The following is a 27961-nucleotide window of genomic DNA, read 5'->3' as shown; positions in this document are numbered from 1 at the left end:
CTCAAGACTTGAGAAGCCATTGGAGATCTGGCGGCACGTGTTTTTTTAAGGGTGTTCTTGCCCCTTACCCAGACGTGTAATTGTGATTTTGTCCTCATTTTCTAATTTTGTAATTTTGCCCTTCACGGTTCACAAGTCAATGTGATTTTGCCCCTGGTCTTTGCGAATTTGCCCCTGTTTTGACCATTGACTAGGGACAAAATCGCATTGACCTATGAACAGTGAAGGATAAAATCATAAAGTTAGAAAAACAAAAATACAATCATAATTTTATATCAAAATAGGAGCAAAAACACGAGAACTTTTTTTTCTAGGACGGCTATGGACCGTAGCCGTTCATTTGGTGGGACCAAAGCAAGCACGTATAAAGATGGCAACGACCACAAACCCGTTGGGTCTTACCAACCTGCCCATGAACATAAAACATGTCCGTTAATAAACCCATGACCCATCACGACTTCACAAGTTTAGTTTTGCGTCCAAACCATGCCCATCGGGTTCATGGTACCCAACGGGTCACCCATGCTCACGGTTAAGGTGAAAACTGGACGAGGAACTCTCATATATATATATATATATATATATATATATAACTACTTAATTTACGAGATTATAGTAACTCTTTACTAAGTAGTTTACTATAACGTTATGGTAAATATCCCTATGTGTTATATTAACCCAACTATCGTAAATATGTATTGACGTTATCGTAAATTAGTATATAAAATTATCGTAAATAGAGGTGGCTACAGAATAACTTATTTTGTAACTGGCTACTGAATATACTCTCCCTATATATACCATTCGACGTTACCTAAGACTATCTCCAACAACACATATCCAAACACAGCACCCATTCCGTGGTTTGGGTCACCTACGACAGGAAGGTCACACACCCAAATCTTATCTTCTCCTACAGCAAACCCAAATCTTATCCTCCTCTGTCGGCGCCGCCATACGAGCGACCGCCGGAGCTCGAAGCCGCCGCCACTGCCCTCCCTCTCCTTCTCTCCCTTTCCTCCTCCTCCTCCACTCTTCCTACTTCCCTCTCCCTGCCCACGCCGCCGCAGTCCGAGCCCACTCCTTCCCTCTCCCCGTCTACCGCTAGAGGGAGGGGTCGGTACGGTGGAGAAGAGGTTGAGCGCCGGTGTTGGAGGCGACTGGTGGGGAAGGGGATGGAGGCGGAGACGATGCGCGGTGGAGGAGGTGACGGCGGGTACAGGGGCGGTAGGTGGTGGCGAGGGGTACCGGCGGAGGAAGCCCTGCGGCTGCGCCTGCTTGAGGTCGTGGCGCGCTAGATCTCGAGCTGGGTGGCGACCTCGGTTGCGCGTGGATCTGGGCGGGACGGTAGACGGGGAAGAAGGAAGAGGGCGACACCCGCTTGGGATGCACCGCTCGGCGTCGGGCCGCTCCACCTTCGGCTGCTCCGGTCCGCGCCGACACTGGCCTGCTCCACCTCGATGGGGGTGCCTGGAAGAGGAGGACGGGTGCAGTGGCACTGGAGCCCCACTTCGCCGGCGGCCACCGCGCGCCCTGTGCCCCGGCTCGCTCTCCCTCTCTTTCCTCCTCCGCCTTGCCTTCTCTCTCTCCTTCTCTCCTTTTCTCTCCCTCCCTTTTCTCTCTTGGCCGCATGACCCTGCCTCGTCGCCGCGCGGGGCACGCCCAGCCCTGGCTTAGGGTCCGGCCACGCGCCGGTGCACCTCAGCACGCCACCCAGCCCACCCGTCGTCTCCTTGCCGCTGCGCCCCGCGGTCGTGCCCTCCGCGGCAGAGATTTGGGTCGTGCATCGGGAGGATGCTTATTTGCCTTTCCTCTCTTCTCCCACGCAAAATGTATAGTCTGATTGCCTACTCTGTTGGAGATGGTTTTTTTTTACTGTTTACCATATATTTTGGGTATAGGTCGCGTGATGGGTCAGTCTAAACGAGGCTATGCGCCCTAGAAAGTTTGGACAGCCCCCATCCCTTCTATTTTATAGTATATCTGGCCACGAGTGCTCTACTATGCTAGCGAGGTGGAACAAATTTGATTCCTCGGTAGGGCCAGCAAGGCTCGGCTCGCTCCACTGGAACTGGCTCGTTAGCTAACGAATCAGCTCGGCTCAGCTCGTTAATATTATGATCCAGAGGGACAGCTCAGCTCAACTCGTTAGCAAGCTCGAGCTAGCTCACGAGCTACTAAAAAATAGGACATACATGTTTATAATGTTCGTGTCACAATAATTCTAGAAGATGACGTCCACCGTTATGCAACCATACATGATTAAAACATATTAGGTTCATCAAAAGTATCAACCATGCAACATAGCTGGTTTATTCATGATTCATGCAGTTCCAGTATACTTACTAGTTGCTTGCCACCACCGACTTATAAAAGTACACAAATTCAATGTCAGCATCATCATCTTCTCCCTGAAAAACAGTCTATAAATCAACATTTAAGTACTATAACAATTGTAAAAATCAAAATTTATATGAAACATTTGAAAATAAGGATTACATATCAATAGAATAGGTATACATTTCTAAGTCTGCATCATCATCTTCTGGATTCATGGTCATGAGCTGATAGGCCTAGCTCGTTTGAGCTCGTGAGCAGCTCTCGTACTGGCTCATTAAAACAGCGAGCTAGACAGCTCATAAAAAAAATTAAAACGAGCCAAATCGAGCTGGACACGAGCCGAGCAAATTAACAAGCCACGAGTATTTTATACTGCCCTAAGCAGGATAGCGCTACGAGCTTTCACGTTGAGTAGCCCAGCGAATTTGCATTTCTTTCATGTTTCATGTTTTTAAATTTTTGTTTCCAAAAGTAAATAATGAAAATTAGTATTAATATTTTATAGCGCCGGTCACGTCATGTAGATACTCTTCTACGATGGATCGGGTTTAAAAAAATCATGGGTTTATGAGTTTGGGTACCCACAAACCCGTTGGGTCTGAAGCCCATTAACAAGCTCACAGGTATAAAAATTGACACATACCTTTACTCTAATAGAGTAAAAACCCATCAAATTTTGGGTACTCATTACCATCTTTAAGCACGTATTCCCTTGTCTCTCCTGTATATTGTCACATTTCAAGGTTTATTCAGCATGTTCGCTTGTTGGTTTCAGTCAAGACTTATCAGCCAACTAATAGTATTTTTCTCTCATAACAAACCAACACCAGTTAGGCTTATCAGCCTAGAAACCAACCCACGAACAGACCGATTATTGTTTCTAAATCACTTTTTGGTATGAATGAATGTCACCGGTCAACTTATTATATTAAGACAATTGCAATATAGATATATATTTCATAAGTACCATTTATATAGACTCAGAGGCTGCTTGATTCGCTTTCAAAGTTTGTCATGGCGAGATATAGACTCAGAGGTAGTATTTGGTTTGCTACCAAACTTACCAAACTCTCACATTTAGCTTGCCAAATTTATGACAATTTTTTTTTTGTCAAATCTTTGGGGCAAAATTTGAAAATGAACCAAGCAGGCTCACTTCAAAACGTAACGACTTATTCTCAATTTCTCAATGGGAAGGATATATAGTAGTTAGATGTATCTAAAATTATTATGTACGTGAGCCTGTGAAAAGGATATAAGCAAGAAATTAAGAATAGTTAGGCCTCGTTCAGTTACGGGGAGAGCCGAGCGGCATCTTCGTAAATTTGTATAGCAATCCGTTCTAGGCGCGGAACGTCTGGTTCCGTAACAACCGAACGGCGCCTTAAGGAAAATGAGGCTAGCGTACTTCCTCGATGCTGTGTATACTTTCTTCTCTGCTATGGATTTACTATTGTTTCAAGAAAAAATGTTGAATGTGATAACTTATTCTATTTCGTAGAAAAAAGATGACCATAAAGTTCGAAAGAATCAATTTTCAAGAAAAAATGTTGAAAGTGATTAACTTATTCTATTTCGTAGAAAAAAGATGAACCATAAAGTTCGAGAAAGAATCAATTGACAATTGCCTAGTTAAGCTTGTGACATCTGTTACATATGAAACCTACCTCCAAAGGCTGAACAACCATCGTGCCACGTGACAAACTTTTGGCGAAAGAATAGTTCGCTCTGTCTGCAACGCGCAGCTGCGTGCTTTTTCAAGACTGCCCTGGCCCTCCTTTTATGCTTCTCCCTAGACTGCAACTGAGCTAGAGCAGCAAGGTGGTGCTAAAACTGCTAATGCCTCCGAACTCGACTGTCTCACTGCGCACTCTGCTGTGCGGCCGCGGCTGCGCGACGCGAATTGGGCCTGGCCCGTTACTCCTTGAGAGTGCCATTCACTCATCACAGCGATTGATGCTAGGCTGGCCCAGCAGAAGATGGGCCGTCACTCCCTGGGAGTGCCAATTCTTGCTCTTTCTCTAACTTTCCACGTCTTTTCTTTTTTTCCCCTTTCTATAGACATTTCGAGGTTGAAGAAAATGCTAAATACGAGGTTATACGAAACTACTTAGTCACCAAAGCGCATCACATATTCACATCAACATGTTGATACGTACGTTGGTTGGAGAATAAATAAGATTTTCTTTGCGTACTCAAATATGTGGTTTTTAGTTCAAGGGTTGCCTACAAAAAATAGAAGAGGATTTGGTAGCTATAATAAGTATTTTATAAATTATTACAAAAATACAGCTTTGCGTAGTACTCGGTACTGCTTTGCTTGTATTTCTTTCTTTTCCATAATAGTATAGTAGTATTGCTGCCAGCCCTTATCTTTTTTTTTTAAAGAAAAAGATGTGTAGCTCCTACCAACTCATCAAGATACGAAGTTGATCTGAAATCCTCACGAGTAGAACTATGCAGTGCATCCATAATATGGCATGTTTTAGTAATAATTTTTTCATATAAACTTTTACCTATGTTTTTTAGGGGTAAATAAAATTATACCTTCACGATGATAAAGTCTCAAAAATACATAAAAACATAAAATGAAAAATTTTTTGCTGAATTTCTCATCACTACACTTATATTCTTATTGCCACTGGCCTAATCGAAAGGGAAGGCGCGGCAAAGCCGCGCCCGCGTTTCTAGTGCTTACTAAATGTGAATCTACATTTTTTCCACTGCACACTACAAAGAAACTACCCCTTCCTTTCCTTTACCCTTCCAAATAAGTTGGCTTATTTTCTTCCAATATAATTATTAGGGCCCATCATCAAGCCATTCCACATTGGTGGGTGTGGAATAACTCCTTTCACCATGCAACCTTTTATAGATATATGCGATGTGATGCAATTGTCAAGACTTTATTATTTTCCACATGTTTGTTTTGATAGGGATTTGATATTGAATTGTCATGATGTCTCTTCTAGTTTTGTTTATGCACTAAATAAAAGAGGATTTCGGCGAGCAAAAGTGGTCCCATAGGAACAACTAACAACACCATGAAGCTTTGAAAGTAGGAAAGGGAACTTATAGAAAGCCAACAACAATACAATATTGTTAATCTATCAAGTATGGACAGCTCTGAAGCGAGCACACGACCTTATATAAAAAACTCACGGAGACCAAATCAGCAACCTGACCTTTCCTCCGCTTTCGTTCCTCGCCAGCCATCCTGAGGCAGAGCGCGTGGCGCGCTCCCAACTTCCCAATGTTCCGCCGCGTCGGCTCTCGCGACTCCTACCCCATCCGGCTCCGCCCGACCAAACCCCCGACGAGGCAGCAGCGCCCATGTATAAACCCCATCCTTCTCGTGTCGTTGTCCCCGTCTCCCCTCCTCCCCTTCTTCGATCCCGTTCCATTCGGGTCCATTCCCTTTCCAACTAAACCCCAAAGCTGTCTCAAGTCTCAACGATTTCAAAGCGACAGAGCGTGAAGCTCTGTTCGCGTCGTCGTCTCCGCGTCCGCCACCCACTCAACAACGCGGCGGCGAATCGCGGCCGGTTCGCCGGCGACCGCCGCCTCCTTTCCCTTGCCAGCGGTCCGCTCCAGAAGCAATGGCACTGGACCTCGCTGTCGGGGGCTCGGCGGCCCGCAGGGCCGAGACCCAAACCCTAGCGCCCGTGCTGCTCATGGGCCCGCCGCCTCCACCGCCGATCCCGCCGACGACGGCGATGTACCTCCCGGGACCCCCGCCCCCGGGGGCGCTCCTGTCGCGCCCGATCCCCATGGCGCTCCCGCGCGAGGTCATCGTTTACATGGACGAGTGTCGGAGCCGCTTCCTCCTCAAGGTGAACTCCGGAGCTTAAAGCTAGCACGCACGGCTGTCCCTTATGGTGTAATTTCGTGTGCATTCGTGGTTGATTTCGGGAACTGACGTTTTACGTGTTGTAGTTCATTTCCGACGCGGGGATTGTGCCTTCGCTAGAGGACGAGCTGAGGAGGGAGCGGGTAGTACGCGAGCTCGGCAAGGTAATGGGGGTTAGGGTTTCGGGCTTAAAGGCTTCTGGTTGCAATGCCGGTCGAAATTGATGTTTTGATCAGCTGGTGATTTTGTTGCGGATAGTGATGGAGTGGGCAAAGAGGGTGGCGTACGAGCAGGGCAAACAGCACTAGATCACATCAGCCACAGTGTTGACTTTTGGCTCCTATGCCTTAGGGGTAAGGAGGATGCCAAATTTGTCCACAATTTCTTGGAAACCTTTATGGTGATGTAACATCCAGTTTAATTGTTCATGGTATTGATTTAGAATGATATGTAGTGTCCGTGTTGCATTTACTGTATCTTTTGTATGTTGTGTTCTATTTAAACAAATTAATTGTTGCTGAAATTGATATCGTCACTCTTTAATTGCCCGGATATTTTCCAGTAAGGCATTAAGTTTATCAGCTAGCCATGCAGTACTGTTAGTTTGTTACATTATTCATTCTGTTTCGACAAGTTATCTTCTGTGCAAGTATGTCTTGGAGTTGCATATGTGACATGATCAGTTTAGTAAAGGGTGTCTCTTGCTTTGACAATTCTGCCAATTATGACGACTTTGATAGTGTTTCACCAAAGAAATACAAGCAGCATATAGCTTCTCAATCTTTCTGTCATGTGATTGAGCAAAGCATGGTAACATTTGTGAGAAAGTATCTTTGATGTCCTTATGCTATACTCCGTCCGTTCCAATTATAAGATGTTTTTACTTTTTTTAGATACATAACTTTTGCTATGCACTTAGATATACAACATGTCTAGGTACATAGGAAAAACAATGTATCTAGAAAAGCCAAAACGTCTTATAATTTGAAACAGAGGAGTACTACATCATAACTCCGTCCTCCCTGGTCCATCATGTGTTTTTACCATTACTTTGAATTTGTTAAACTATTGGTTAGTTTGTAGAACAAAGATGCTGTACATGATATCTGGTGCTTATTTTAAGTTCTCACAGGCTGTACACTGCAAGCTATGCATGCATTTGATTCCCATGTGCTAGAGAATGTGGATGGGCCAAGCTGGAGATGTCTATCTGGAGTTCGTGCTAATAGACAAATCATTCAATTAGTTCCTTATATGAAGTTCCAAAAACCACCTCACTAGTTTTATTCATGTACCATTTTCCTTCATTTATTTTGTTTACTCTGTGCCTTTTTGTATCTGGGACCTAATGTTGTCTCCAACTGTATCACTTTGTTCGTTATATACATCCTATATTTCTCAGTTTTGTCTCGGTTAATATGTTTTGTCAATGCTGAATCAGATGTCCTTTTTTGTTAGCACTGTTGCATACTTGCACTTTTTATGACTTCTTTAAACCTTTCTTGCTACCACTCTTCCTATTCTAATTTTACCTTTTTATGGAAAATCAATGCAGAAATTTCAATATCTGTTGCGGTGCCTCAAACTATGGGCAAGAAGAAGAGGACTTCATTGCCATGTAGGTGCTTTGTCCACAGTCGATTATGATGTCCTTTATTTTCTACAATTACGCTGTTATTGATTGCCTGATGGTATTTCTGTATTTCAGCTACTTGGCTTCTTCGCTGGAATTCATTTGGCAATTCTTACTGCATATGTTTGCCGCAGACATCCGAATGCTAGTATAAATACTTTGTTGTCTTTGTTCTTCGATATTTTTGTTCACTGGCCTTGGCCTCTTCCAGTGAGTTTGCTTGATCCGCCAGTTCTTTGTCGGGGTCCTGATGGGTGCTCTCTCATGCCCATAATGTTGCCCTGTAATCCACCAGAATTTTGCTCCTCTAGTACAACAGAAAGTACTTTCAGCAAAATAAAAGAAGAACTTCGGCGTGGTTATGCTTTGACAAAGGTACAGCTATTCTTGCTGTGTTTTTTTTTATTAATGCTTTTTTTCTCCCTGAAAGGTTCCTTGCTTATGTTTCCACTGTTTAGAATGTACATATTTATCAATTGAGGTTTCAAGTTATTTCCTTTGGAGCATTTTGTTACAAGCTACCAAGTAATTTAAACTTAAAGGGGTTGTTTCTTATTTTAAGGCTCTCTTTTGAATTGATGAATTTCCCTTTTGTGTGGCCATGTTTCCATTTTCTCTTAATAGGAAAGGTTTAACTGGTTTTGTTTGAATATTGGATAGCTATAGTGTCTTACAATGCAATTTCTGGGTGTGTTGGCTTCTCGGAGTCCAGGGTGGACATGGCTCAATAAATTTCTCATTTCCCAACAAGGCACTATAATTTTTCACCATTTAACTACTCAGGAAGACACTACTTGTGCCCACGTCCCTGCCCCCACCGTTGGACTCACCCAACTCCAACCCCCCAAATTAGCTCTCTGGATCAGTTGCTGTGTTTATGGTTTAGATTTTTACTCACTGATAGTTCTCCAAATATGTTATGTGGTAAAGTCTTAATGCTAAATGTCAACAGTTCCATTTCACCCCAGTGTTCGAAAAAACGTCATTAAACGCTCCCCATCTATGGTGAAGAAAACAAGAGAAGTGATAGGGTTAGGACCTCATGGTGTCCATGTCGCTCGATTATGCTTGCCCTCTGCTCGATTCTGCCTCGCCTCATGTCCACGAACAGAGAGAGTGGAGGCCATGCACCACGAAGGGGGAGCAGAAGGAGACGAGGTTGCCCACAAGCGGAGCAGAGGTGGCGCGCCATGGGGCAGAGAGCGGACAGGGATGGGGGCGCAGTAGCTGATGGGGATGGGAGCACAGGGAGCGGAAGCTGCTGCGCAAGACCTGAGAACCGGCAGCGGCGAGGTGGGAATCGCTGGAATGGTGCTGGCTGTTAGGGCACTGGTAGCACATATGGTGCTTAGATGGGCTATATGGTGCTTAGATGGGTTGTGGGCTTTATAGACATAACTCTTTAGTTCTCATTTATTCTTTCATATATGCAGCTGCATCTCCATATACATAGCTATTGTGTTACTGAAACATAAACGTTTAATCATGTTTAATCGCGATTAGGCACTAGCCAGTGGCCTAGCGCCTAGCTTTTTTTGGAACCTTGCTCTATTATTGGTGAAATGTAGAATTAAGGCTTGCATGTGTCCCTAATTGTCAGGTTGGTAATATTTCATCTGCTGCTTCCACAGGATACCAGAAGTACTGATTTTGACTGGAGTTGGCTCTTTGCATCTTTTCCATATGGTGCAAGATACAAATGCTTTCTCTGCATAGTTCTCTCTGCTCCATTGGATGAAGAATTGCGTGACTGGGTTGGATGGGTGAAATCACGATTCCGCAACCTTCTTCTCAAGGTTATTTCACATTTTCTTTGTGCATTTGTGTTTTTCTTTGAAGGGCGGGTCTGGTGCAAGCGGTAGAGTCTTACCGCCTGTGACCGGAAGGTCCCGGGTTCGAGTTGCAGTCTCCTCGCATTGCACAGGCGAGGGTAAGGCTTGCCACTGACACCCTTCCCCAGACCCTGCACAGAGCGGGAGCTCTCTGCACTGGGTACGCCCTTTTTATTTGTGTTTTTCTTTGCCACATTCTGGGTAGTAGCTTTAATGTTGATCTTCAACTCTCCAACGATGTTCTGCAGCTGGAGTCTTGGCGTTTACTGTGACCCAGATCCCTCGGAACAAGTTGATCATACCATCACTGAGCCAAATGTTGTATTCTTCTGGGGTCTTGTCTACAGAAGGAATATTCAAATCTGCACAAGTTCTCTCAAAGAAGATTTCATGAAAAGCGTCTGCAATAACATCTATGGAAAGGAAAAATGTGCCCATTCAGACATCATAATGTCCATTGTTGGGCCTCCCCAGCTGCCTAAAAGTATCTTTGATCTCTCAGTTTACTCAGAAAAGCTGCCACAGCATATGATGGGGCACCAACTAATGAAGCAGAGGTACAATGCAGTCAGTTAGGCTCTGCTGTCATATTGCGTGCGAGCTTCGTTTGTGAATATGAAAACAGTAAGAAGCCACTGTTGAAGTCGTTTCCAACATCAGATATTCATGATTTTTTTCTGTTCATGCCTCTGGCACAAGGAATATGGGAGTTTTTTTTCCCCGGGAAGCTAGATGTCGATAGCTGGATCTTTCTTCAAGCATCCAGCAAAATAGGGTCATTCGAGCGACTTATTCCTGTTGTGAGGTTTGTGCAGGTACATGCATATTCATGTACACAGCATAGCAATTGGTATACAAGTCAGAGGGTGGTAACATATAGATGTATGTAAACTGTAGGTGTAATGTTTGTACCCAGCAGCAAAAATTGTGTATATTGCTTCCTGTTAGTGCTGCTGCTGGGCACTGATGCTGAGGTCGATATGGAGGAGGTTGTGAATGGAAACTATACAGTCCAGGTCAGTATGAAAGTGTTTTGGATCGATGCGATCCACTATTGCTTTTGTAGGACGGCAAAAACTTGTGTGTCCTACTATCCAAGGACTCTTGTGGTAATTGGTAATGAGTAATGACCATGACTTTGAGGAAGAAGAAATGTTTTCTCGTGCGAAGCTTTGATGTAATTGCGGCCATTATTCTTTCCCATCTCTTTATATTCTTACAAAAACGTTGGAGGTGCAAGATTTGAATACAGCCGTTTTCGCTTGTAGCTGAGCCAACTGTAGTTTGGGGCTCATTTGGATGCATGACAGTTCTGGTAAGCTTGCCTCCTTTGTAGTGCTCTACTCCAATATATATTTTTTTTCTTGAAAGATTAGTTGTCGGCTTGTGTTTATAAGAATTGCTGGACAATCATTAACTGAATTGTGGGCAACAGAATTTTGGTGCGGAAAGTTTGTGTCCAGATGAGGCAAAAACTATGCATGCGGCGCGTACTGATTGCAATTCTCACTATGGCCGTACCTTGTCTCAGTATAAAAAGGCAAAAACTGAAAAATTTCCATGAACATGGTAGTGTATTATCTTTACTAACTTTTTTTTTTATTTGGTTCGAGGAGAAGAATGGCTTAATTCATTATCTCAATTTTTATAAATTAAATAATTGGTACAAGTATTTGGAATTAAGTTACTCCACCAAATTTAAGAAATAAACTTATTAAAGATAGGAATGTCTTAGTGACTTAGTCGACCCTCGGCTTGAGCCTGTCCACGAAAATAAGGTTAGACAGCAGGGGTTAGTCTCAAAGATAAAAATAGGCTAATAGATCTTTATCCTATTAATTCAATGAGTAAGATGGACTGACCCAAATACCTAATCATAGCGCAACAACTTTTTTTTCTTGGTCTTATAGAAAACATGGATCCTTGGAACAACATAATGATTTTGATGGTTAATTGACAACATAACTGTTTAGAACTAACGACGCTTGCTACTCTATAAGTTGCTTTAGTCTTAAGGACACACGGATGGACTTGAGCTAGGTTAAATATCCTTATATTTAAGTTGTTTTAGAAGAGTACCTTAAAATTTATTTATAGGATATAAAAGGACAATATAATAGCAAATTACATAAAACTTGTCTCCTATATTTCTTTAGAAATATGAGAGATGTCCTTTATTTAGGAGAAATGTTGTCTGCAACATTACTTTAGCAGTATTTTTCAGTGAAAAAATAATGTTTTTCTCTCGTAACAAATCAACGTAAGCTAAATTTTAGCTAAACGAACATGACCAAAAATTATAGTACAAAAGATGAGATAGGAGATTTGTTATAGCATCTGCATATCTTAAAATGTTACTTTTTAGGTATATATAGTTTGGATAGGATAGGATATACGAAACTCGTAGACAAAGATCAAACAATCTGACGTCTCAAAAGAGGATCAAAGAGCAACTCTACGCTAGGCTAGACTAGGCGAAGCCACGGGCAGCGCTCGGTTCACAAAGTCACGCCGCAGTGAGACGTGAGACTTGGGAGACCGCGAGTCCACTCGAACTCGATTGGCCCCTTGACCACGACTCACCGAGGACTTCGCCTCGTCGACCGGTGCGGCGCTGCGTCCCACGGACTCACGGAGCAAGTGGAGGAAGGAGAAAGGAAGCGAGCGAATCGATTCGAATCCATCTCGATCACGTAGCAATAGCAGCGTATTGTAGGCTATGCTAGCTACTCCTAGCTGCTAGCACATTCGTAGTACGATCTGACAACTCAATCGCCATCCGTCACGTCCGTGCGGCAGCGCAACCTGCCGTGTGAACGGCACGTCACTCGCTGTTCAGCGGAGACGGCTGCGGTTGCACTGCCTCCGGCTGTGGAGTGGTACGGCCGCAATCAAACACGTCCTTAACCAAGGGAAAAATAATCGGCTTCTGATTTCTAGGCTGATAAGTTCGATACTAGTTTATTATCAGAGAAAAACACTGTTAATTAACTGATAAACTCTGACTAAAACAACCAGTGAACATGCTGAATATGTACAGGAGTATTTGGGAGATCTAGTACGTTTTCGTAACAGCTTCGATTTTGAATCGTGACTAGGAGGGATCAAAGAGAGCGGCTTGTGACACGCACACGCGTACCTTCCGACCTCCCTTTTTCTGTTTTCTCGTTGTGTTCACCATGCCAATTCCTTTCAGATATTTTAAAACCGAAACCGCCGTAGGAGAGGCGCTGTTCACCGGATAGCGCAGCCGCAGCCAAAACAGCCCAGCACAGCAATGCGAAAGACCCGGCCCCAGCGCTGGCGGAGACCACCCCCGCACCTACCCCACCGCCACCCCAGCTTCTATTGTTTTGTCTGGTTCCGCACACCTGAAGACCGGAGTCCGGAGGAGAAGCGCCAGACCTCCTGCCCCATCATTTTCACCCCACGCCTATAAGTATCCGCTCCTCCGTCCTCCCCTCCACCTCCTTTCCCCCGCCTCTCCGGCTCTCCGCCGCTTCTTCCGCGTGCGGCGTGCGCCCCGCCGCCCTCTTTCCCCGGCTCCGTGTTTGTTTCTCTTCTCTTCTTCTCCGCCGAGAGAGAGAGAGAGAGAGAGAGAGAGAGAGAGCCCACAAAAAACCCAGGACGACGAGGAAGAGGCGGAGGCTGATCACGGAGAGACGTACGATGTCGCCACCGACGAACGGTGCCATCTCGCTCGCCTACGCGCCGTCGTCCATGATGCTGGGGGCGGGCGCCCTGACGAACCCGCCGCTCCTCCCCTTCGACGGCTTCACGGACGAGGACTTCCTCGCCGCCGACGCCGCTCTCCTCGGCGGGGCTGGCGGCGCCGACCAGACCCTCCTGCTGCTGCCCTCGTGCCCCGGGACGAACGGCGGCGGCGGCAGCAGTAGCTCCGCCCAGGGTCTCGGAGAAGCCCTGGCGTGTGGTGAGGTCACGACCGCCGCCGCCGCCGGATCCTTCTCGCTCGCGGGCCAGCCTGCGCCTGGGCAGGGTTCGTGGGAGTTCACGACTGCCGTCGCCGAGGACTGCACCACAAACTTCTCGCCCTCGCCACCGTCCCCGGCGCTGCCGCCCGTGCAAACCACCGCCCAGAGGACCTCCATCTACCGCGGGGTGACCAGGTACCAGCGTGCGTGCGTGTGCATCGGTCGCAAGTGGAGTAGTAGATGTTCTTAGCGAGAGTAAGCGTGGTTAGGGAGTGTAATTAACGGCTATCACGTGACTAACCGCTGCGCACGTGTGGGCCATCAGGCACAGGTGGACGGGGCGGTACGAGGCGCACCTGTGGGACAACACGTGCCGGAAGGAAGGCCAGAAGCGCAAGGGGCGCCAAGGTAATTAGCCCCGTCGTCAACCAATCCTGATTCCTGCATCTAATAAAGTAATAATCCTCTCTCAATAGTGTTTATACTTACTAGTATAAAGCTTGAGACGGCGATTACCGCGGCGTGGCCGGGGTGAGAGCGGATGCAGTGTGTCACAGGTGTGCTGGGCCGGGCTGGGAGCCCGGGACGGGACGAGCGGGATTTCTTGTTGGATCTTTTCTGTACGGGACAAAGAGGGTTTTGATGGGACGCCGCCGTCTCAGGAAACGATGAAGTGACCAGCATCCCTGCGACCGCAAAGCCGACCACACCAGTCGCGCATAGGAGTTCCCGGATTCTCTGCGGAGCCGGGGCCTCCCCTTTTGAGACCTTTGACCGTGCAGTGGTGTTAGGCACATAGACATGCCTGTTTTGTTTCTCCTGTGCCTAAACGTCGGGTTAAATCAGTTTAGTCGCGGGGTTTATGAGTGAGTCCATCGTGGAATGTTGCTTTCCTGGCGTCGGAATCACAGCCTGCCGCGGGCGATCGAGTACGTACATGCCAGGGTCAGAGATGCAGCTTTTGCTTTTTGCACTTTAAGTTTTTGGCTCGTGCGTCTTTCTTCGACGCCAAGTTTCCCGTTCTGTTTCGGCCGGCCCGGTCTTACGTGGACAGGATTTTGAATTTTGAAAATGGAAATGCCTGGTCACTTTTGTAACGCTAGCTGGAGTGCCAACAACCCATATTCGTCAGCAGCGACGACTTGTTTTTCAGTTGATGTTCACGGAGTGCCTGTGCTGCTGCTGCTGCTAGTGGCGAACAAGGTTTCCAATCGTTTGCAGCTGCCATACGTGGAAAGTTTTTTTATTTTTCATTTTTTTATTGAAAATGAATTTGGAAGTGTCTACTAGACATTATGTAGCGCTAGCTAAAGCGTCAACAGTTTAGCAATACTTGCAGTGACATGTTTTTCTTGTTCAGTTCTTTTCTGGTGTCACTGTTCATCTTCACCAATCACCATAGTGTTTGCCCTTGTTGGATGATAGGTATGCAAATGTACCTAGCTAGAACATCATGAACTGCAAATCTATAAATGTTCTAGGTACTTGGTAGGTAGCTAGGTCCTTTACAGAATTATTTAAAAAAAATCCTCTATTGAAATTAAAATATTTAGTTTTGTATGATGCATGCTCTAAATCTGACTGCAGCAAAACTAGTGCTATAACTTCACAATGAATTGCTGCATGCACTTGGTTGCTGAATTGCTGTTGCAGCTGTTGTGTATGACAAGATGACAAGTACGTAGAAGGTGAAAACAATTGAAAATTTTGCTGTTAAAACTTCTTGTGGGCTTGCCACAAATTTTACACATTTCCCATGACTTGTTTGGAAATAAGATACAAACAATACAATTTAAGCTGATGTTGAAGTGTTGAACGCATGCTTAGTTATTCTGGAAGCCATTTTGACTAGATTTCAAGTGCACACTAATAGAGAATAGTCAATAGACTTGTTATCTTGTACAGGGGTGATTACACACATATATATAGGAGAGAGAGGTGAGCCCAAAGGGCCTAATCAGCCAGAGGTGGCGCATAGGGAGAAGAGATTACAGTTGGCATATAATTAATTCTAACATCCCCCCGCAAGCTGAACGTCGGTAGAACGAACGTTCAGATTGGAGCGAAAGTCGGTGAAAACGGAGGAGGGTAGTCCCTTGGTGAAGACATCAGCGAATTGCGACGTGGTGGGCACATGGAGAACACGAACAGCACCAATGGCCACCCGTTCACGGACAAAGTGAAGGTCGATCTCCACGTGCTTAGTGCGCTGATGTTGAACAGGGTTGGAGGAGAGGTAGACGGCGCTGACGTTGTCGCAGTAGACGAGGGAGGCGGTCTTCAGGTGGTGGTGAAGTTCCTGAAGAAGCTGCTGCAGCCACACGACTTCGGCGACTCCGTTGGCGACGGCGCGGTATTCGGCCTCGGCGCTGGACCGAGAGACCGTGGGTTGCCGCTTGGATGACCAAGAGACAAGGCTGCCACCGAGGAAGACAGCATATCCTGAGGTGGAGCGGCGAGTGTCAGGGCAGCCAGCCCAGTCAGCGTCGGTGTACACAATGAGCTGAGTTGGTGCAGAGCGGGGTAGGATCAAACCATAGTCAACGGTGCCCTGAAGGTACCGAAGAATCCGCTTGGCTGCAACCAGGTGAACTTCCCGAGGGTCATGCATATAAAGGCAGATTTGTTGAACAGCATAGGCAATGTCAGGCCTTGTGAAAGTCAAATACTGCAGGGCGCCTGCAAGGCTGCGGTAGGCGGTGGGGTCTGTCACGGGAGGACCATTATCTGCAGAGACTTTGGCACAAGTGTCAACCGGAGTGGAGCAAGGTTTGCAGTCACTCATGCCGTGCCGACCAAGGATGTCCAGAATGTATTGCCGCTGAGAAAGAAGGAGAGTGTCCTTGGTGTGCTGAACTGCCACGCCGAGAAAGTGGTGCAGAGGGCCAAGATCCTTCATGGCAAATTCATTCTTCAGAGCCATAATCACACGGTGGAGGAGCTGCTCGGAGGAGGCAGTGAGTACAATGTCGTCCACATAGAGAAGTAAGTAGACCATCTCCGTGCCACGGCAATATATGAACAGAGAGGTGTCTGACTTTGCTTCAGTGAAACCGAGAGACAGTAGGAAGGTGGCAAACCGGCTGTACCACGCACGTGGAGCCTGCTTTAGTCCATAGAGGGATTTGTGGAGTCTGCAGACATGGTCCGGAAAGGCAGAATCAGCAAATCCAGTGGGCTGGGAGCAGTAGACAGTCTCTGACAAGGTACCGTGGAGGAATGCGTTCTTCACATCAAGCTGATGGATGGGCCAATCCCGAGAGTGAGCCAAGGTGAGGACAGTGCGAACAGTAGCGGGCTTCACAACGGGGCTGAATGTCTCATCGTAGTCGATGCCGGGACGCTGAGTGAACCCGCGAAGAACCCAGCGAGCCTTATACCTGTCCAGAGAGCCATCAGCATGAAACTTGTGCTTGAAAATCCACTTCCCGGTGACCACATTTGCCTTGGCAGGCCGGGGAACAAGTTCCCAAGTGTCATTGTCCAAGAGAGCAGTATGTTCTTCTTCCATGGCCCTGCGCCAGTGAGGATCGGCGAGAGCATCACGACAGGAGCGCGGTAGGGGAGACAGGGCCTCGGTGTGCATAGCAAGTCGAGGCTGCCGGTACCCAGTCTTCCCGCGGGTTGCCATGCCATGAGTATTGGCAACCGGGGAAATGGGAACAGCTCCGGGCGGAAGAGGAGGATCACTCTTGACATAGCGCGGCGGAGATGGGACCATGCTGGAGCGGCGAGGAGGTGTTCCGGCGGGGGACGCAGGGGCTGTAGTAGGGGCACGCCGAGTGTAGACGTGGACCACTGGAGGTTTGTCGAAGCGGGCAGTCGAGGGGGGGCCCGCTGTGGGCGCCTGCTGCGCCTGAACAGGGGGCGCCGCCGTGGGCGCCTGCTGTGGTGCAGGGGGCACCGCCGTGGGCGTCGGCTGTGCCTGGACAGGGGGTGCCTGCTGTACCCGGACAGGGGACGCAGGGGGTGCCTGAACCGGGGGTGCCGTGGGCGCCGGTGCAGGGCGCGAGGTGGCCGGTGAGGCCCGCGGGGGCACGACGACACCCGATGGCCGGGGCGCCGTGACGTCAGGAGGGGCCGGCCTGGGCACCGAGATGCCCAGACCCGGCACAGGACCTGCATGAGAGAAAGTAGCTGGCAGAGGGTCGTCAGCAGTTAGAAAATCCAGCTCGTGAGTAGATGGCGAGGGCCGGCGGAGGCTGAAAGGGAACGTTGTTTCATCGAAGACAACGTGGCGGGATATGATGACCCGGTTGGAGGTGAGGTCGAGGCACCTGTAGCCCTTGTGATCAGGGGAGTATCCCAGAAAAACGCACAGCGAGGAGCGGGGGGCAAGTTTGTGGGGTGTGGTGGCGGTGAGGTTGGGGTAGCAGGAGCACCCGAAAGCCCGGAGATCATGGTAAGAAGGGAGAGTGCCATAGAGGGCGAAGAATGGGGTGCTCATGTTGAGAGTTTTGGTGGGGAGGCGGTTGATGAGGTGGGTGGCGGTGGCGAGAGCATCGGCCCAGTAGGATGGGGGCATAGATGCCTGGAAGAGTAGTGTGCGAGTGATGTTGTTGGCGGTGCGAAGCATGCGCTCGGCCTTGCCATTCTGTTGCGAGGTGTAGGGGCAAGACATGCGGAGAGATACACCTTTGGCAAGAAAGAAGGTGCGAGACGCAGAGTTGTCAAACTCACGGCCATTGTCACATTGCACAGATTTGATGGTGCGTCCGAACTGGGTGAGCACGTAGGCGAAAAAATTGGAAAGAGTAGTGAAAGTATCAGATTTTAGCTTGAGGGGAAAAGTCCAAATAAAATGCGAGCAATCATCAATAAGGACAAGATAATATTTGAAGCCGGATACACTAACAACTGGTGACGTCCACAAGTCACAATGGATCAAGTCAAAATTGTTGGATGCTCTAGACAAAGAAGTAGGAAAAGGCAGGCGAACATGGCGCCCGAGCTGACAAGCATGGCATAAGGAGCCATCGCCAGGTGTGCTGCAGATAATGGAGGACGACTTGGCGAGGTGCTGGAGGGTAGATGACCCGGGGTGACCGAGACGGCGGTGCCAAGTAGTCGATGAAGGAGTGGCCACGAGAGCGCAGGAACCGGAGGGTGACGACGGGAGCTGTAAGGTGTAGAGGGGTCCCGAGCTGTCACAGCGAAGGAGGAGGTTCCTGGTACGAAGATCCTTCACAGAGACACCAAGTGGGTCAAACTCGACAGAAACAAGATTATCAGAAGTAAATTGTCGGACAGATAAAAGGTTTTTGATGATGTCAGGAGCAACAAGAACGTTGTTGAGGCGGAACGGGCCAGGGAGGGTTGAGTAGCCGGAGCCCACAACCGGAAGAGTGGCACCATTTCCAACAATGATGGAGGAGGGAAAGGAAGAGGTAGGGGACATGGTGACCATACCAGGGTTCGCAGCAATGTGCGAGGAGGCGCCCGAGTCGATGACCCACTCCGAAGATCTCGGTGGTGGGGTGAGGGACACGGTGCTGAAGGCGTTGGCGAGGCTCTCCGGGTTCCAGGGTGCCCAGGCCGGAGGAGGCGCCTGAGGGGGCGCTGCGTACGCCTGAGGGGGCGCAGCGTAGTACGCCCCAGGAGCCGGAGGGTAGAAGGTCGGTGGCACACCAGCTGCCATGGCTTGATGAGGCGCGCCGACGCGAGGAGAGGGGCCACGGGGACCGCCAGGGGTGGAGCCGGGCCACATATGGATGGACCCGGTCCACGGGTTGAGCAAGGAGGGCCACTGAGCAGTGCCATGCGTGCTGCCCGTCGAAACAGGGGTCGAGCCGGAGCCGCTGAAGCTGCCCTGACCGTGTCGGCCGCGGCGGCGTCGGCCGCGGTAGTTGGCAGGGGGCCCCCCGTTCGCCCCGGCCGGCTGAGTAAGGCGCGGGAGGACAGGGGCAGACGCCTGCGGAGGGGCGGTAGGCTTCGAGGCGACGAGAGCCGAGGGAGGCGCTGATGGAGGAGTCATGTTCAGCTCGGCCAGGCGCAGGTCAGCACGGACGTCGGTGAACGACGGGAACGGCTTTTGGCGGGTGACGAGCTGAGCCATGAACTGGAAGCGCTCGTTTAGTCCACGCAGCACGTTCATGACGAGTGTGCGGTCCTGAACTGGCTCACCAAGATCAGCAAGCGCGTCGGCCATGCCCTTCAGCTTGCGGCAGTAGGCATCGATGGAGAGGGCGCCCTGAGAGAGAGTGCGGAACTCGGCGTCGAGAAGCATGGCGCGGGACTCACGATTGTTCAGGAACTGCTGCTCGATGCCGAGCCATGCTGCCCGAGCAGTGAGGCCGTCGCGCTCGTGGACGACGTCCAAGAGATCGGCGGAGACGGTGTTGTAGAGCCAGGAGAGAACGACGCAGTCCACGCGCGCCCACGCCGGATCGTAGAGGTGGGAGGCATCGCTGAGGACGTGATCCTTCAAGGCGAAACGACCGAGGATGAGGAGCACGTAGCCACGCCACTTGGAGTAGTTGGAGGAGTTGAGGTCAAGAACGATGGGAATGAGGTTCTTGATGTTTTGGACGGCGGCGGCTTGGCTGTGGAGGTGAGCGACGGCAGCAGCCTCGGTGGTGAAGGAGCGGACGTCGTCGTCGTCGTGCGGGTCCTCCTCGTCGCGGGCGGACTCGGCGCGAAGGCGGTCCCGGAGAGCCGCGGCCTGCTGTTCGAGGAGGTCCGCCTGCGCGCGCTCCTTGTGGAGGGCCTCGACGGCGGCGCGGACGCGGTCCTGGGCCGCGGCGGCGGACTTGAGGAGGTCGGCCTCCGCCTGGAGTTCCTGGCTGCGCTTCGCGTTGGAGGAGCGGAGGGAGGAAGCTTCGTCTTCGAGCTTCTGGGCGGCGGCGGCGGCTTCATCGCGCAACTTAGCCGCGGCGGCCGCGGCGGATGCGCCCGAGCTCGAGACGCCGGAGGCCATGGGTGCAGCAGCCGGGACGGCGCGCGCGGGATTGGAGGAGGCGAGCGCTGCGGCCGAAGCGGCGCGCGCGGGATTGGAGCGGAAGCAGAGGAACGAGTCTAGTCTGATACCATAATAGAGAATAGTCAATAGACTTGTTATCTTGTACAGGGGTGATTACACACATATATATAGGAGAGAGAGGTGAGCCCAAAGGGCCTAATCAGCCAGAGGTGGCGCATAGGGAGAAGAGATTACAGTTGGCATATAATTAATTCTAACACACACCTTTTGTTTATTATTACCATAAAAGGGCGTACCCAGTGCAGAGAGCTCCCGCTCTGTGCGGGGTCTGGGGAAGGGTGTTAGTGGCAAGCCTTAATCTCGCCTGTGCAATGTGAGGAGACCACGACTCAAACCCGGAAGAAAGGTTTTGTCATACATTGCACAGTTCTCTTGCTCTTAATTATGACTACCTGATACAGTATTTTTTTTTAAAAAAAGAACTTGCTAGTTTGCATTCATGGATGGCAACATTTGGTCGTGTGAGTATTTGCTCAATTAGTTGCTAAGGCTGTATGTATGAATTAAAATCGTGAATTACTCCCTCAGTTCCTAATTATAGTTACTTTAGCTTTGCTCTAAGTCAAACATATCTAAATTTGGCCAATTTTTTAGAAAAATGTATTAACATTTATAATACCAAATAAATGCACTATCAAGAAATTTCCTAGTGGATTTAATGAAACTAACTTGATGTTGTAGATGTTGGTGCATTATTCTATAGAACCTGGTCAAATTAAAGAAATCTGACTTAGAAGTTAGGACAAAAGATAAAGTGACCTATAAATTGGAATAGAGGGAGTAGTTCATGCTTTTCAACTTTCTGACTGTATTTTCAGTTCTCTTTTTGTTCTAATTATCTAACTGTGGTTTCTCATGTCTGCTCTGTTTATATCCATTATCCTGCCGACGATATGCGGATTTTCTGCAGTTTATTTGGGTATGAACAGTTACATCTTATCTTTTGTTTTCTAAAGTATTCATTTTAGCATATTGTTAAGTAGAAGCTTAAAAATATCTGTGGTGCAGGTGGCTACGACAAAGAAGATAAGGCTGCTAGGGCATACGATATTGCTGCTCTGAAGTATTGGGGTGATAATGCTACTACTAACTTCCCTGTAAGTTCTGTACTTCTCTTCATTTCTGAACAGTCAACACATCAGTTTTTCCAGTGTCACGAAGGCGAGTAGTGTATCAATAAATTACAAAGCAAGCATCATGGTTCAGTTTAGATATTGCACATAATAAGGCATCCTGGTGCTATGTCAAGAATATACAGGCATGCATTGAAAACAATCAACATTTCACCTTTTCTTTTACAAAAAAGGAGCGTAAAATTTCTTGTTTCAGCCTGCAGGTCATAAATTTCTTGTTTGCACTCTGAAAATCAACCCAGTTGTTTAGCAACATTATGATTATATACCATCTAATTTACCAAAATCAGATTCCTACACCAATACTTGTTCCATTTTGAACTTAATATGCAGGCTGTGAACTGGGCATATTCATATATCATATGTTCTTTCTCCATTATATAACACAAACAAAACTTTATAGATGTACTCACATCTTTGCTCATGACATATTGACTGAAAATGGAGCTTCTCTTTCCAGAGAGAGAACTACATCAGAGAGATTCAGGATATGCAGAACATGAACAGGCGTGATGTTGTAGCCTCACTGAGGAGGTATTTTTATAACTTCACACTACTGCAACTACGTGATGTCCATGGCTGCTTCCATGCGTACTTACATATTCGACCTGTCGATCTTCAGGAAGAGCAGTGGCTTTTCTAGAGGAGCATCAATCTACAGAGGAGTAACAAGGTAAGTTTCAGTTACAGGAAGCCATCATTGATCGATATCTTTTTTGGCAGTATTTTCACTTGATTTGTTTTGTCAGGCACCACCAACATGGACGCTGGCAGGCAAGAATCGGCCGTGTTGCAGGGAACAAGGATCTGTATCTTGGGACTTTCGGTAAGGGCCTGTAATTTTGATGTCTCATACCATAGATCCTCAATGAATTTAGCCTCTTTGTTTTGTTATTCAGAGCATGGCATGGAAGTACCCTTATATGGACTTACGTATAGTATAGCAGTCTTATAGCTTTCCTGAAAATAGCACATGTTTCATTATGCAAATGCAATGGTTATTTTTATGAGTGATTTGGTCTTGTCATGACTCATCTGGACTAATAACATAAACCCTGCTCCTTGCAGCAACCGAACAAGAGGCTGCAGAGGCGTACGACATCGCGGCACTGAAGTTCAGGGGCGAGAACGCCGTGACCAACTTCGAGCCCAGCCGGTACAACCTGCTAGCAATCGCTCAACGAGAAATCCCCATCCTGGGGAAGAAGCTGATTCAGAAGCCAGCTCCGGAAGCTGAAGACCAGGCCGCTCTGAGCACTCCTTCATTCTCCCAGTCCCAGCAGTCGAGCAACAGCCTGCCACCGCATTTCCTCACCAACCTCCTGCAGCCGCTGCCGTCTCAGCCCTCACTAGCTCAGCCTCTGCCGAGCTACAACAACTTCGGGTTCGGGGAGCCCAGCTTCTACCGGCCCTGCCCCTGCCCCTGCCCCTGCCCCTGCCCCTGGGGTAACCCAGAGCAGAAGGTGCAGTTTGGCAGCAAGCTGGAAATCGTCAACGGTCTCATGCATCTGGCCAACTCTGCTGCGAACTGACAGTGCTTATCTGAAATGCCGGTGTTTTGCGTGGAAACTGCGAGGAACTGACGTTTTGCTTGGGTGGCTTCGGGGCCTGTTCATGGAACTGATAGCCTGAAGATAGTGGGGTATAACATACATTGTGCCGTTTTTCTTGTATTTTGGTGTACAAAGGCATCCAAGAGTCCAGTTATGCTAGCTAGATGCTGTTAGCGGAAACAACACGGGGGGTGTGGTCTACCGGAATGGCTTTAAGGCATTCACCTGAAACGAAGTGCTAGATTGTTTTAATCAATGGGAAGCATCACTGAGTGACTGGGTGTGCGGTCTCACGGAATGGCTTTAAGGCATTCAGCTCAGATGAAATTAACAATGGGTCATTTTCGTACATGAAGCTTTAGCACATTGTTCTGATGTTCCACTGTCGGTGACCAATACTCGTAGTGGCATGCTAGAGGCTGCACCTTCTGCGCGGCAGATCGAAATAGTCGTAGAGCACATCGCCTGCATCCCATGATGATGCGCGCCCGCCGATAGCCCCTGTTTTTTTTCCCTTTGATCAACTGATCCCGTCAGTATGCCAATTGCCACCGAAGAACGCAGCTACAGCAAACGCCCTGACCCGGCTGCGCGACCAGCAATCCAGTTCAGGTCACCACCCGCACCCAAACTGGGCGCTAGGCGCTAGGCGCTAGCCATGGGCAAGGCCTGGTTTAGATTAAGTTTTTTCACTCTCTCTCTATCACATCAAATCTTTGAACATATACATGGAGTATTAAATATAGATAAAAAAATAACTAATTACACGGTTTGATTGTAAATTACGAGATAAATCTTTTGAGCCTAGTTAGGTTATGATTAGACAATAATTATCAAATACAAACGAAAGTACTACAATACCAAATACTGATTCCTGACACCCATCTAAACAAGGCCCAAATGATTTTGTGGTGCGCCAGGTTACGCTAGCTGGCTGCCGTTAGGCCGGGGCCAGACCAGATTCACACACCACCATCACCATGGGCCCATGGCCGCACCAGGCAACGAACTCCAACTAGCATTCAATATTTCGTCAACATAGATTATAATGTCAAAACAAACGATGTTCAGGGCGCATCAAGTATTCATGGACAACAAATTTACTGTATCAAATCACTTAGGCTGTGTTTAGTTCGCGAAATTTGAGAATTTGACTACTGTAACACTTTCGTTTTTATTTGGTAATTAGTGTTCAATCATAGACTAATTAGACTCAAAACGTTCGTCTCGTGATTTCCAACCAAACTGTGCAATTAGTTTTTTTTTTCGTCTACATTTAATGCTCCATGCACGTATCGCAAGATTCGATGTGATGGCTACTGTAGCATTTTTTGGGAAAGTTTTTTAAGAACTAAACACAGCCTTAGTTCAAATTCACTCTTTGACGGTACTCACCAGAAATTTATTCTGCTCGGAACAAGCACATGGCTGGCAAATGACACAAGAAACTAGTCCCTACTCAACGCAGCAAAATGTGAAATGACATAACCGGGGGAAGAGTCATCTTTATGCCTTCACTTGAGGAGCATCGCCTTGCAGAGCGGGATCAGATTTGACGGCATCTAGTGTCTTGAAGAACTCCTCAGGAAGAGCAACGGGCCGGTGCTGAGGAACATGCTTAGGAATTGGGGTGTCATCTTCAATCACCTCACATTCATAGTCATCAGGAACACCCCATGGATCCCATTCTGCCATTCATTCAAACACAGAATCACATTAAAACAAACCGAAGCACTTTGCATCAGCCAACAAATACATGAAAACATATATGCTGGAATTGAAAGCCTAGAACATCAGTTTATTGCAATATAGCATCAGACACGTGTTCATAATCAAGGAATAGATGAATAGATGAGAAATGAACCAGTGCAAGTGTTGGCCACCCAGCGTTATAGTAACAATAACTTGCAAGTGATAAGTTGAAGGTATCCTCAAACCCATGCACTCAACAGAATTTTTGAAACTAAAAAGTCTGTTCTTGAATTATCACACTGATACAACAATAACATAGCCTTTCAGTCCCAAGCAAGTTGGGATAGGCTAGAGTTGAAACCCACCAAGAGCCTCAAATCACGGTTCAGGCACTTCAATAGCTGCTTTCCAAGTACTCCTATTCAAACATAGATCTCTAGGTATATCCCAAGCTTTCAAATATATTTTTATTACCTCCCCCCATATCAATTTCGATCTTCCTCTAATTCTCCTCATATTATTAGCTTGGCTTAGGACTCCACAATGCACTGATGCCTCTGGAGGTCTTCTTTGGACATGGTCAAACCACCTCAACCGATGTTAGACAAACTTTTCTTCAATTGGTGCTACCTCTAGGCGATCACGTATATCATCATTCCGAACTCGGTCCATTCTTGTGTGACCGCAAATCCATCGCAACATACGCATTTCTGCAACACTCAATTGTTGAACATGTCGAATCTTTGTAGGCCAACATTCTGCTCCATACAACATAGCGGTCTAATCGCTGTTCTATAGAACTTGCCTTTTAGCTTTTGTGGTACCCTCTTGTCACAGAGAATGCCAGAAGCTTGTCGTCACTTGATCCACCCTGCTTTGATTATATGGCTAACGTCCGCATCAATATCTCCATCCCTCTGTAGCATCGATCCCAAATACCGAAAGGTATCCTTCTTAGGCACTACTTGACCTTCCAAACTCACATCTCCCTCCTCCTGTACAACTCCGCCAAAGTCGCATCTCATGTATTCGGTTTTAGCTCTGCTCAATCTAAAACCTTTAGACTCAAGGGTCTGCTGCCATAACTCTAGTTTCCTATTTACTCCCGCCTGGCTTTCGTCCACTAACACTACATCATTAGCGAACAACATACACCAAGGGATATAAAATTAAAGTTCTGGCTTCTGCAGCTACATGTGCATGGCAAAGCATATACGAACGCACTGTTGAAGCAGAAGGTATTCACAGTGTATTGCTATTACCAGCTTGATCTGCATTCTTGCTAATGCTAAAAAACTAAAAGCAGAATAAGAAATAAGATTAAAGGGCACATAAAACATTGGGATTTATTTCAGTTATACTCTGCTAACTCAGAGACACAAACAGACTAACTAAACCCATAACATTTTTTCTCAAAAGATATGAACATCGAAGACTGTCACCTTCATCAGAACTACCGCAAAATAAGAGGTTAAATGTTCCACAATAAATTTAGTAGTATAGTACAAAGGATACAGTCTGGCAGAATTTTGGCTGAAACTGGCTGAAAACACTGTTCTAGCTGAATTGTTGTGAGAGAAAAACACTATTCCGGCTAAAAAAAGAAGTCGAACAAGCCGAATATGGGGTAAGCCGAACGGGGCCAGTGTGATATATCAGAACCTAAGACATTAGTTTAATACTCTGATACACTGCTCCAAATGGGAGGAAACAGGCAGTATAGATGGCCGTTTCCAGATGCAGCATGCACCATGAGACCAGAGGCACACAAGATTCCAGTAGTATTTTCAAGTGCTAATTGCTGATCAGTCCATAAAAAGTTCACTTTCATTTTTTCAGAGCCATAGACTAATGAACAATATCAGGGAGAGTTCTAGCCTTCTAGGGATCATAAGGTAACCTCACACCAACCTCCCATCTATCTACAATTCCAAAGACTATCCAAAAAATTCCAATCCTACCACAAACAATTATCAAACGATAGCATTTGTCCTACATGACCTAACCTATTACGTGTATTGTATTATCAATATCCCCAAATCAGCGAAGCCACCTATCACATAAAACTTACACATCAATATATCAATTACACTAACTACTGCCTACGGATCAGAAAACCATAAAAATGGAATAAACTGTACAGACAAAGAGGGTGACGAGAAGGTAGCCAAGAATCACATACCAATCATTTTGGCGATGAGCTTGAGCTCGTCCTCGGCCTCCTCGATGAGCTCCTCGACCTGCCCGCATCCGATCCGGTCCTCGATGCGCTTCCAGTCGTCCTCCTCCTGGCAGATCTGGAGGCGGTGATTGGTGAAGGACTCAACGGCCTTGCGGTAGCCCTCGTCTTTGGGGACGGCCTCGATCTCCTTGAGCGTGCGCGTGTAGAGCCCGATGAGAACCTCCCGCGCGTTGGGCACCACCTCAAGGCCCACGATCCCCGTCGTCTTCTTCACGGCGCGCGCCGCCCTCAGCGCCGCCAGGCCGCCCCCGCCGGTCAGGATCCGCCGCAGGAACATCTCGCCGTCGTCGTTTGCGGTGGTGGTGGTAGTGGCGTCTCTCTGCTGAGGTGCGGGGACGAGACTCGAGGGCTGCTGGATTGGGGACAGTCTGGGCTGGACTCGCGGTTGAGTGGGCTTTCATTCTCTTTCTTCGTTCAGGTGGCATGGGCCTGTTTATTTCCACTAGAGATTGTGAAAAGCAGATTGTGGATTGTAAGAGCAACTCGAGTCTTTTTATTTCTTATCTTAAATAATATACAAAGGAATATAGATTTTGGTAAAAAGATATCTTCTGAAAGCATCTAGGCCCTTAGTTGGGTTTCAGTGATTAATGACAATACAAGATTACTATGGCTAACGTGTGTTTTGCAGAGGCAATTAAGTTAGGTCATGGTAATGGAGATCGATTAAGCAATCAAGGTGGTCATGCCCCTACGATGGAAATCATTTCGGTTTTCAAAGGATGGACGACAAGGTTAAGGATGGACTAATTCTAAGTGTCGATTGGAGTTGAAG

The 27961-nt window shown here is 47.5% G+C and overlaps 2 protein-coding genes and 1 pseudogene across 2 annotated transcripts; 2 read left to right on the top strand and 1 right to left on the bottom strand.

Moving 5' to 3' along the window:
• The first annotated feature begins 5599 nt into the window (after positions 1 to 5599).
• On the top strand, positions 5600 to 10798 carry LOC136537245 (nuclear poly(A) polymerase 3-like; annotated as a pseudogene).
• Positions 10799 to 13324: 2526 nt separating this feature from the next.
• Positions 13325 to 23231, top strand: LOC136532702 (AP2-like ethylene-responsive transcription factor AIL7). The gene is made up of 8 exons (XM_066525299.1): positions 13325 to 13782; positions 13913 to 13995; positions 21477 to 21485; positions 21575 to 21663; positions 22160 to 22233; positions 22322 to 22372; positions 22449 to 22525; positions 22768 to 23231. Exons 1-8 carry the CDS (start codon positions 13325 to 13327, stop codon positions 23229 to 23231), a joined length of 1305 nt encoding a protein of 434 aa, XP_066381396.1.
• A 1331-nt stretch (positions 23232 to 24562) lies between these two features.
• On the bottom strand, positions 24563 to 27606 carry LOC136532683 (probable NADH dehydrogenase [ubiquinone] 1 alpha subcomplex subunit 5, mitochondrial). Its single transcript, XM_066525286.1, has 2 exons — positions 27127 to 27606; positions 24563 to 24940 (listed from the first exon to the last, which is right to left on the bottom strand). Exons 1-2 carry the CDS (start codon positions 27461 to 27463, stop codon positions 24759 to 24761), a joined length of 519 nt encoding a protein of 172 aa, XP_066381383.1. The 5' UTR covers positions 27464 to 27606; the 3' UTR covers positions 24563 to 24758.
• Between the last annotated feature and the right edge of the window lie 355 nt (positions 27607 to 27961).

The sequence above is a fragment of the Miscanthus floridulus genome, chromosome 2 (assembly GCF_019320115.1).
Source record: "Miscanthus floridulus cultivar M001 chromosome 2, ASM1932011v1, whole genome shotgun sequence".
NCBI lineage: Eukaryota > Viridiplantae > Streptophyta > Magnoliopsida > Poales > Poaceae > Miscanthus > Miscanthus floridulus.
Note: the sequence above shows the minus strand (reverse complement) of the source record. Positions and strands in the feature narration are given on the sequence as shown.

Coding starts and splice junctions, on each gene's coding strand:
- LOC136532702 (XM_066525299.1), top strand. CDS start 13,325: ATGTCGCCACCGACGAACGGTGCCATCTCGCTCGCCTACGCGCCGTCG. Junction 21,664..22,159: donor ATGCTACTACTAACTTCCCT/GTAAGTTCTGTA, acceptor TTCTCTTTCCAG/AGAGAGAACTACATCAGAGA. Junction 22,526..22,767: donor TCTGTATCTTGGGACTTTCG/GTAAGGGCCTGT, acceptor TGCTCCTTGCAG/CAACCGAACAAGAGGCTGCA.
- LOC136532683 (XM_066525286.1), bottom strand. CDS start 27,463: ATGTTCCTGCGGCGGATCCTGACCGGCGGGGGCGGCCTGGCGGCGCTG. Junction 24,941..27,126: donor GCTCATCGCCAAAATGATTG/GTATGTGATTCT, acceptor AATGAATGGCAG/AATGGGATCCATGGGGTGTT.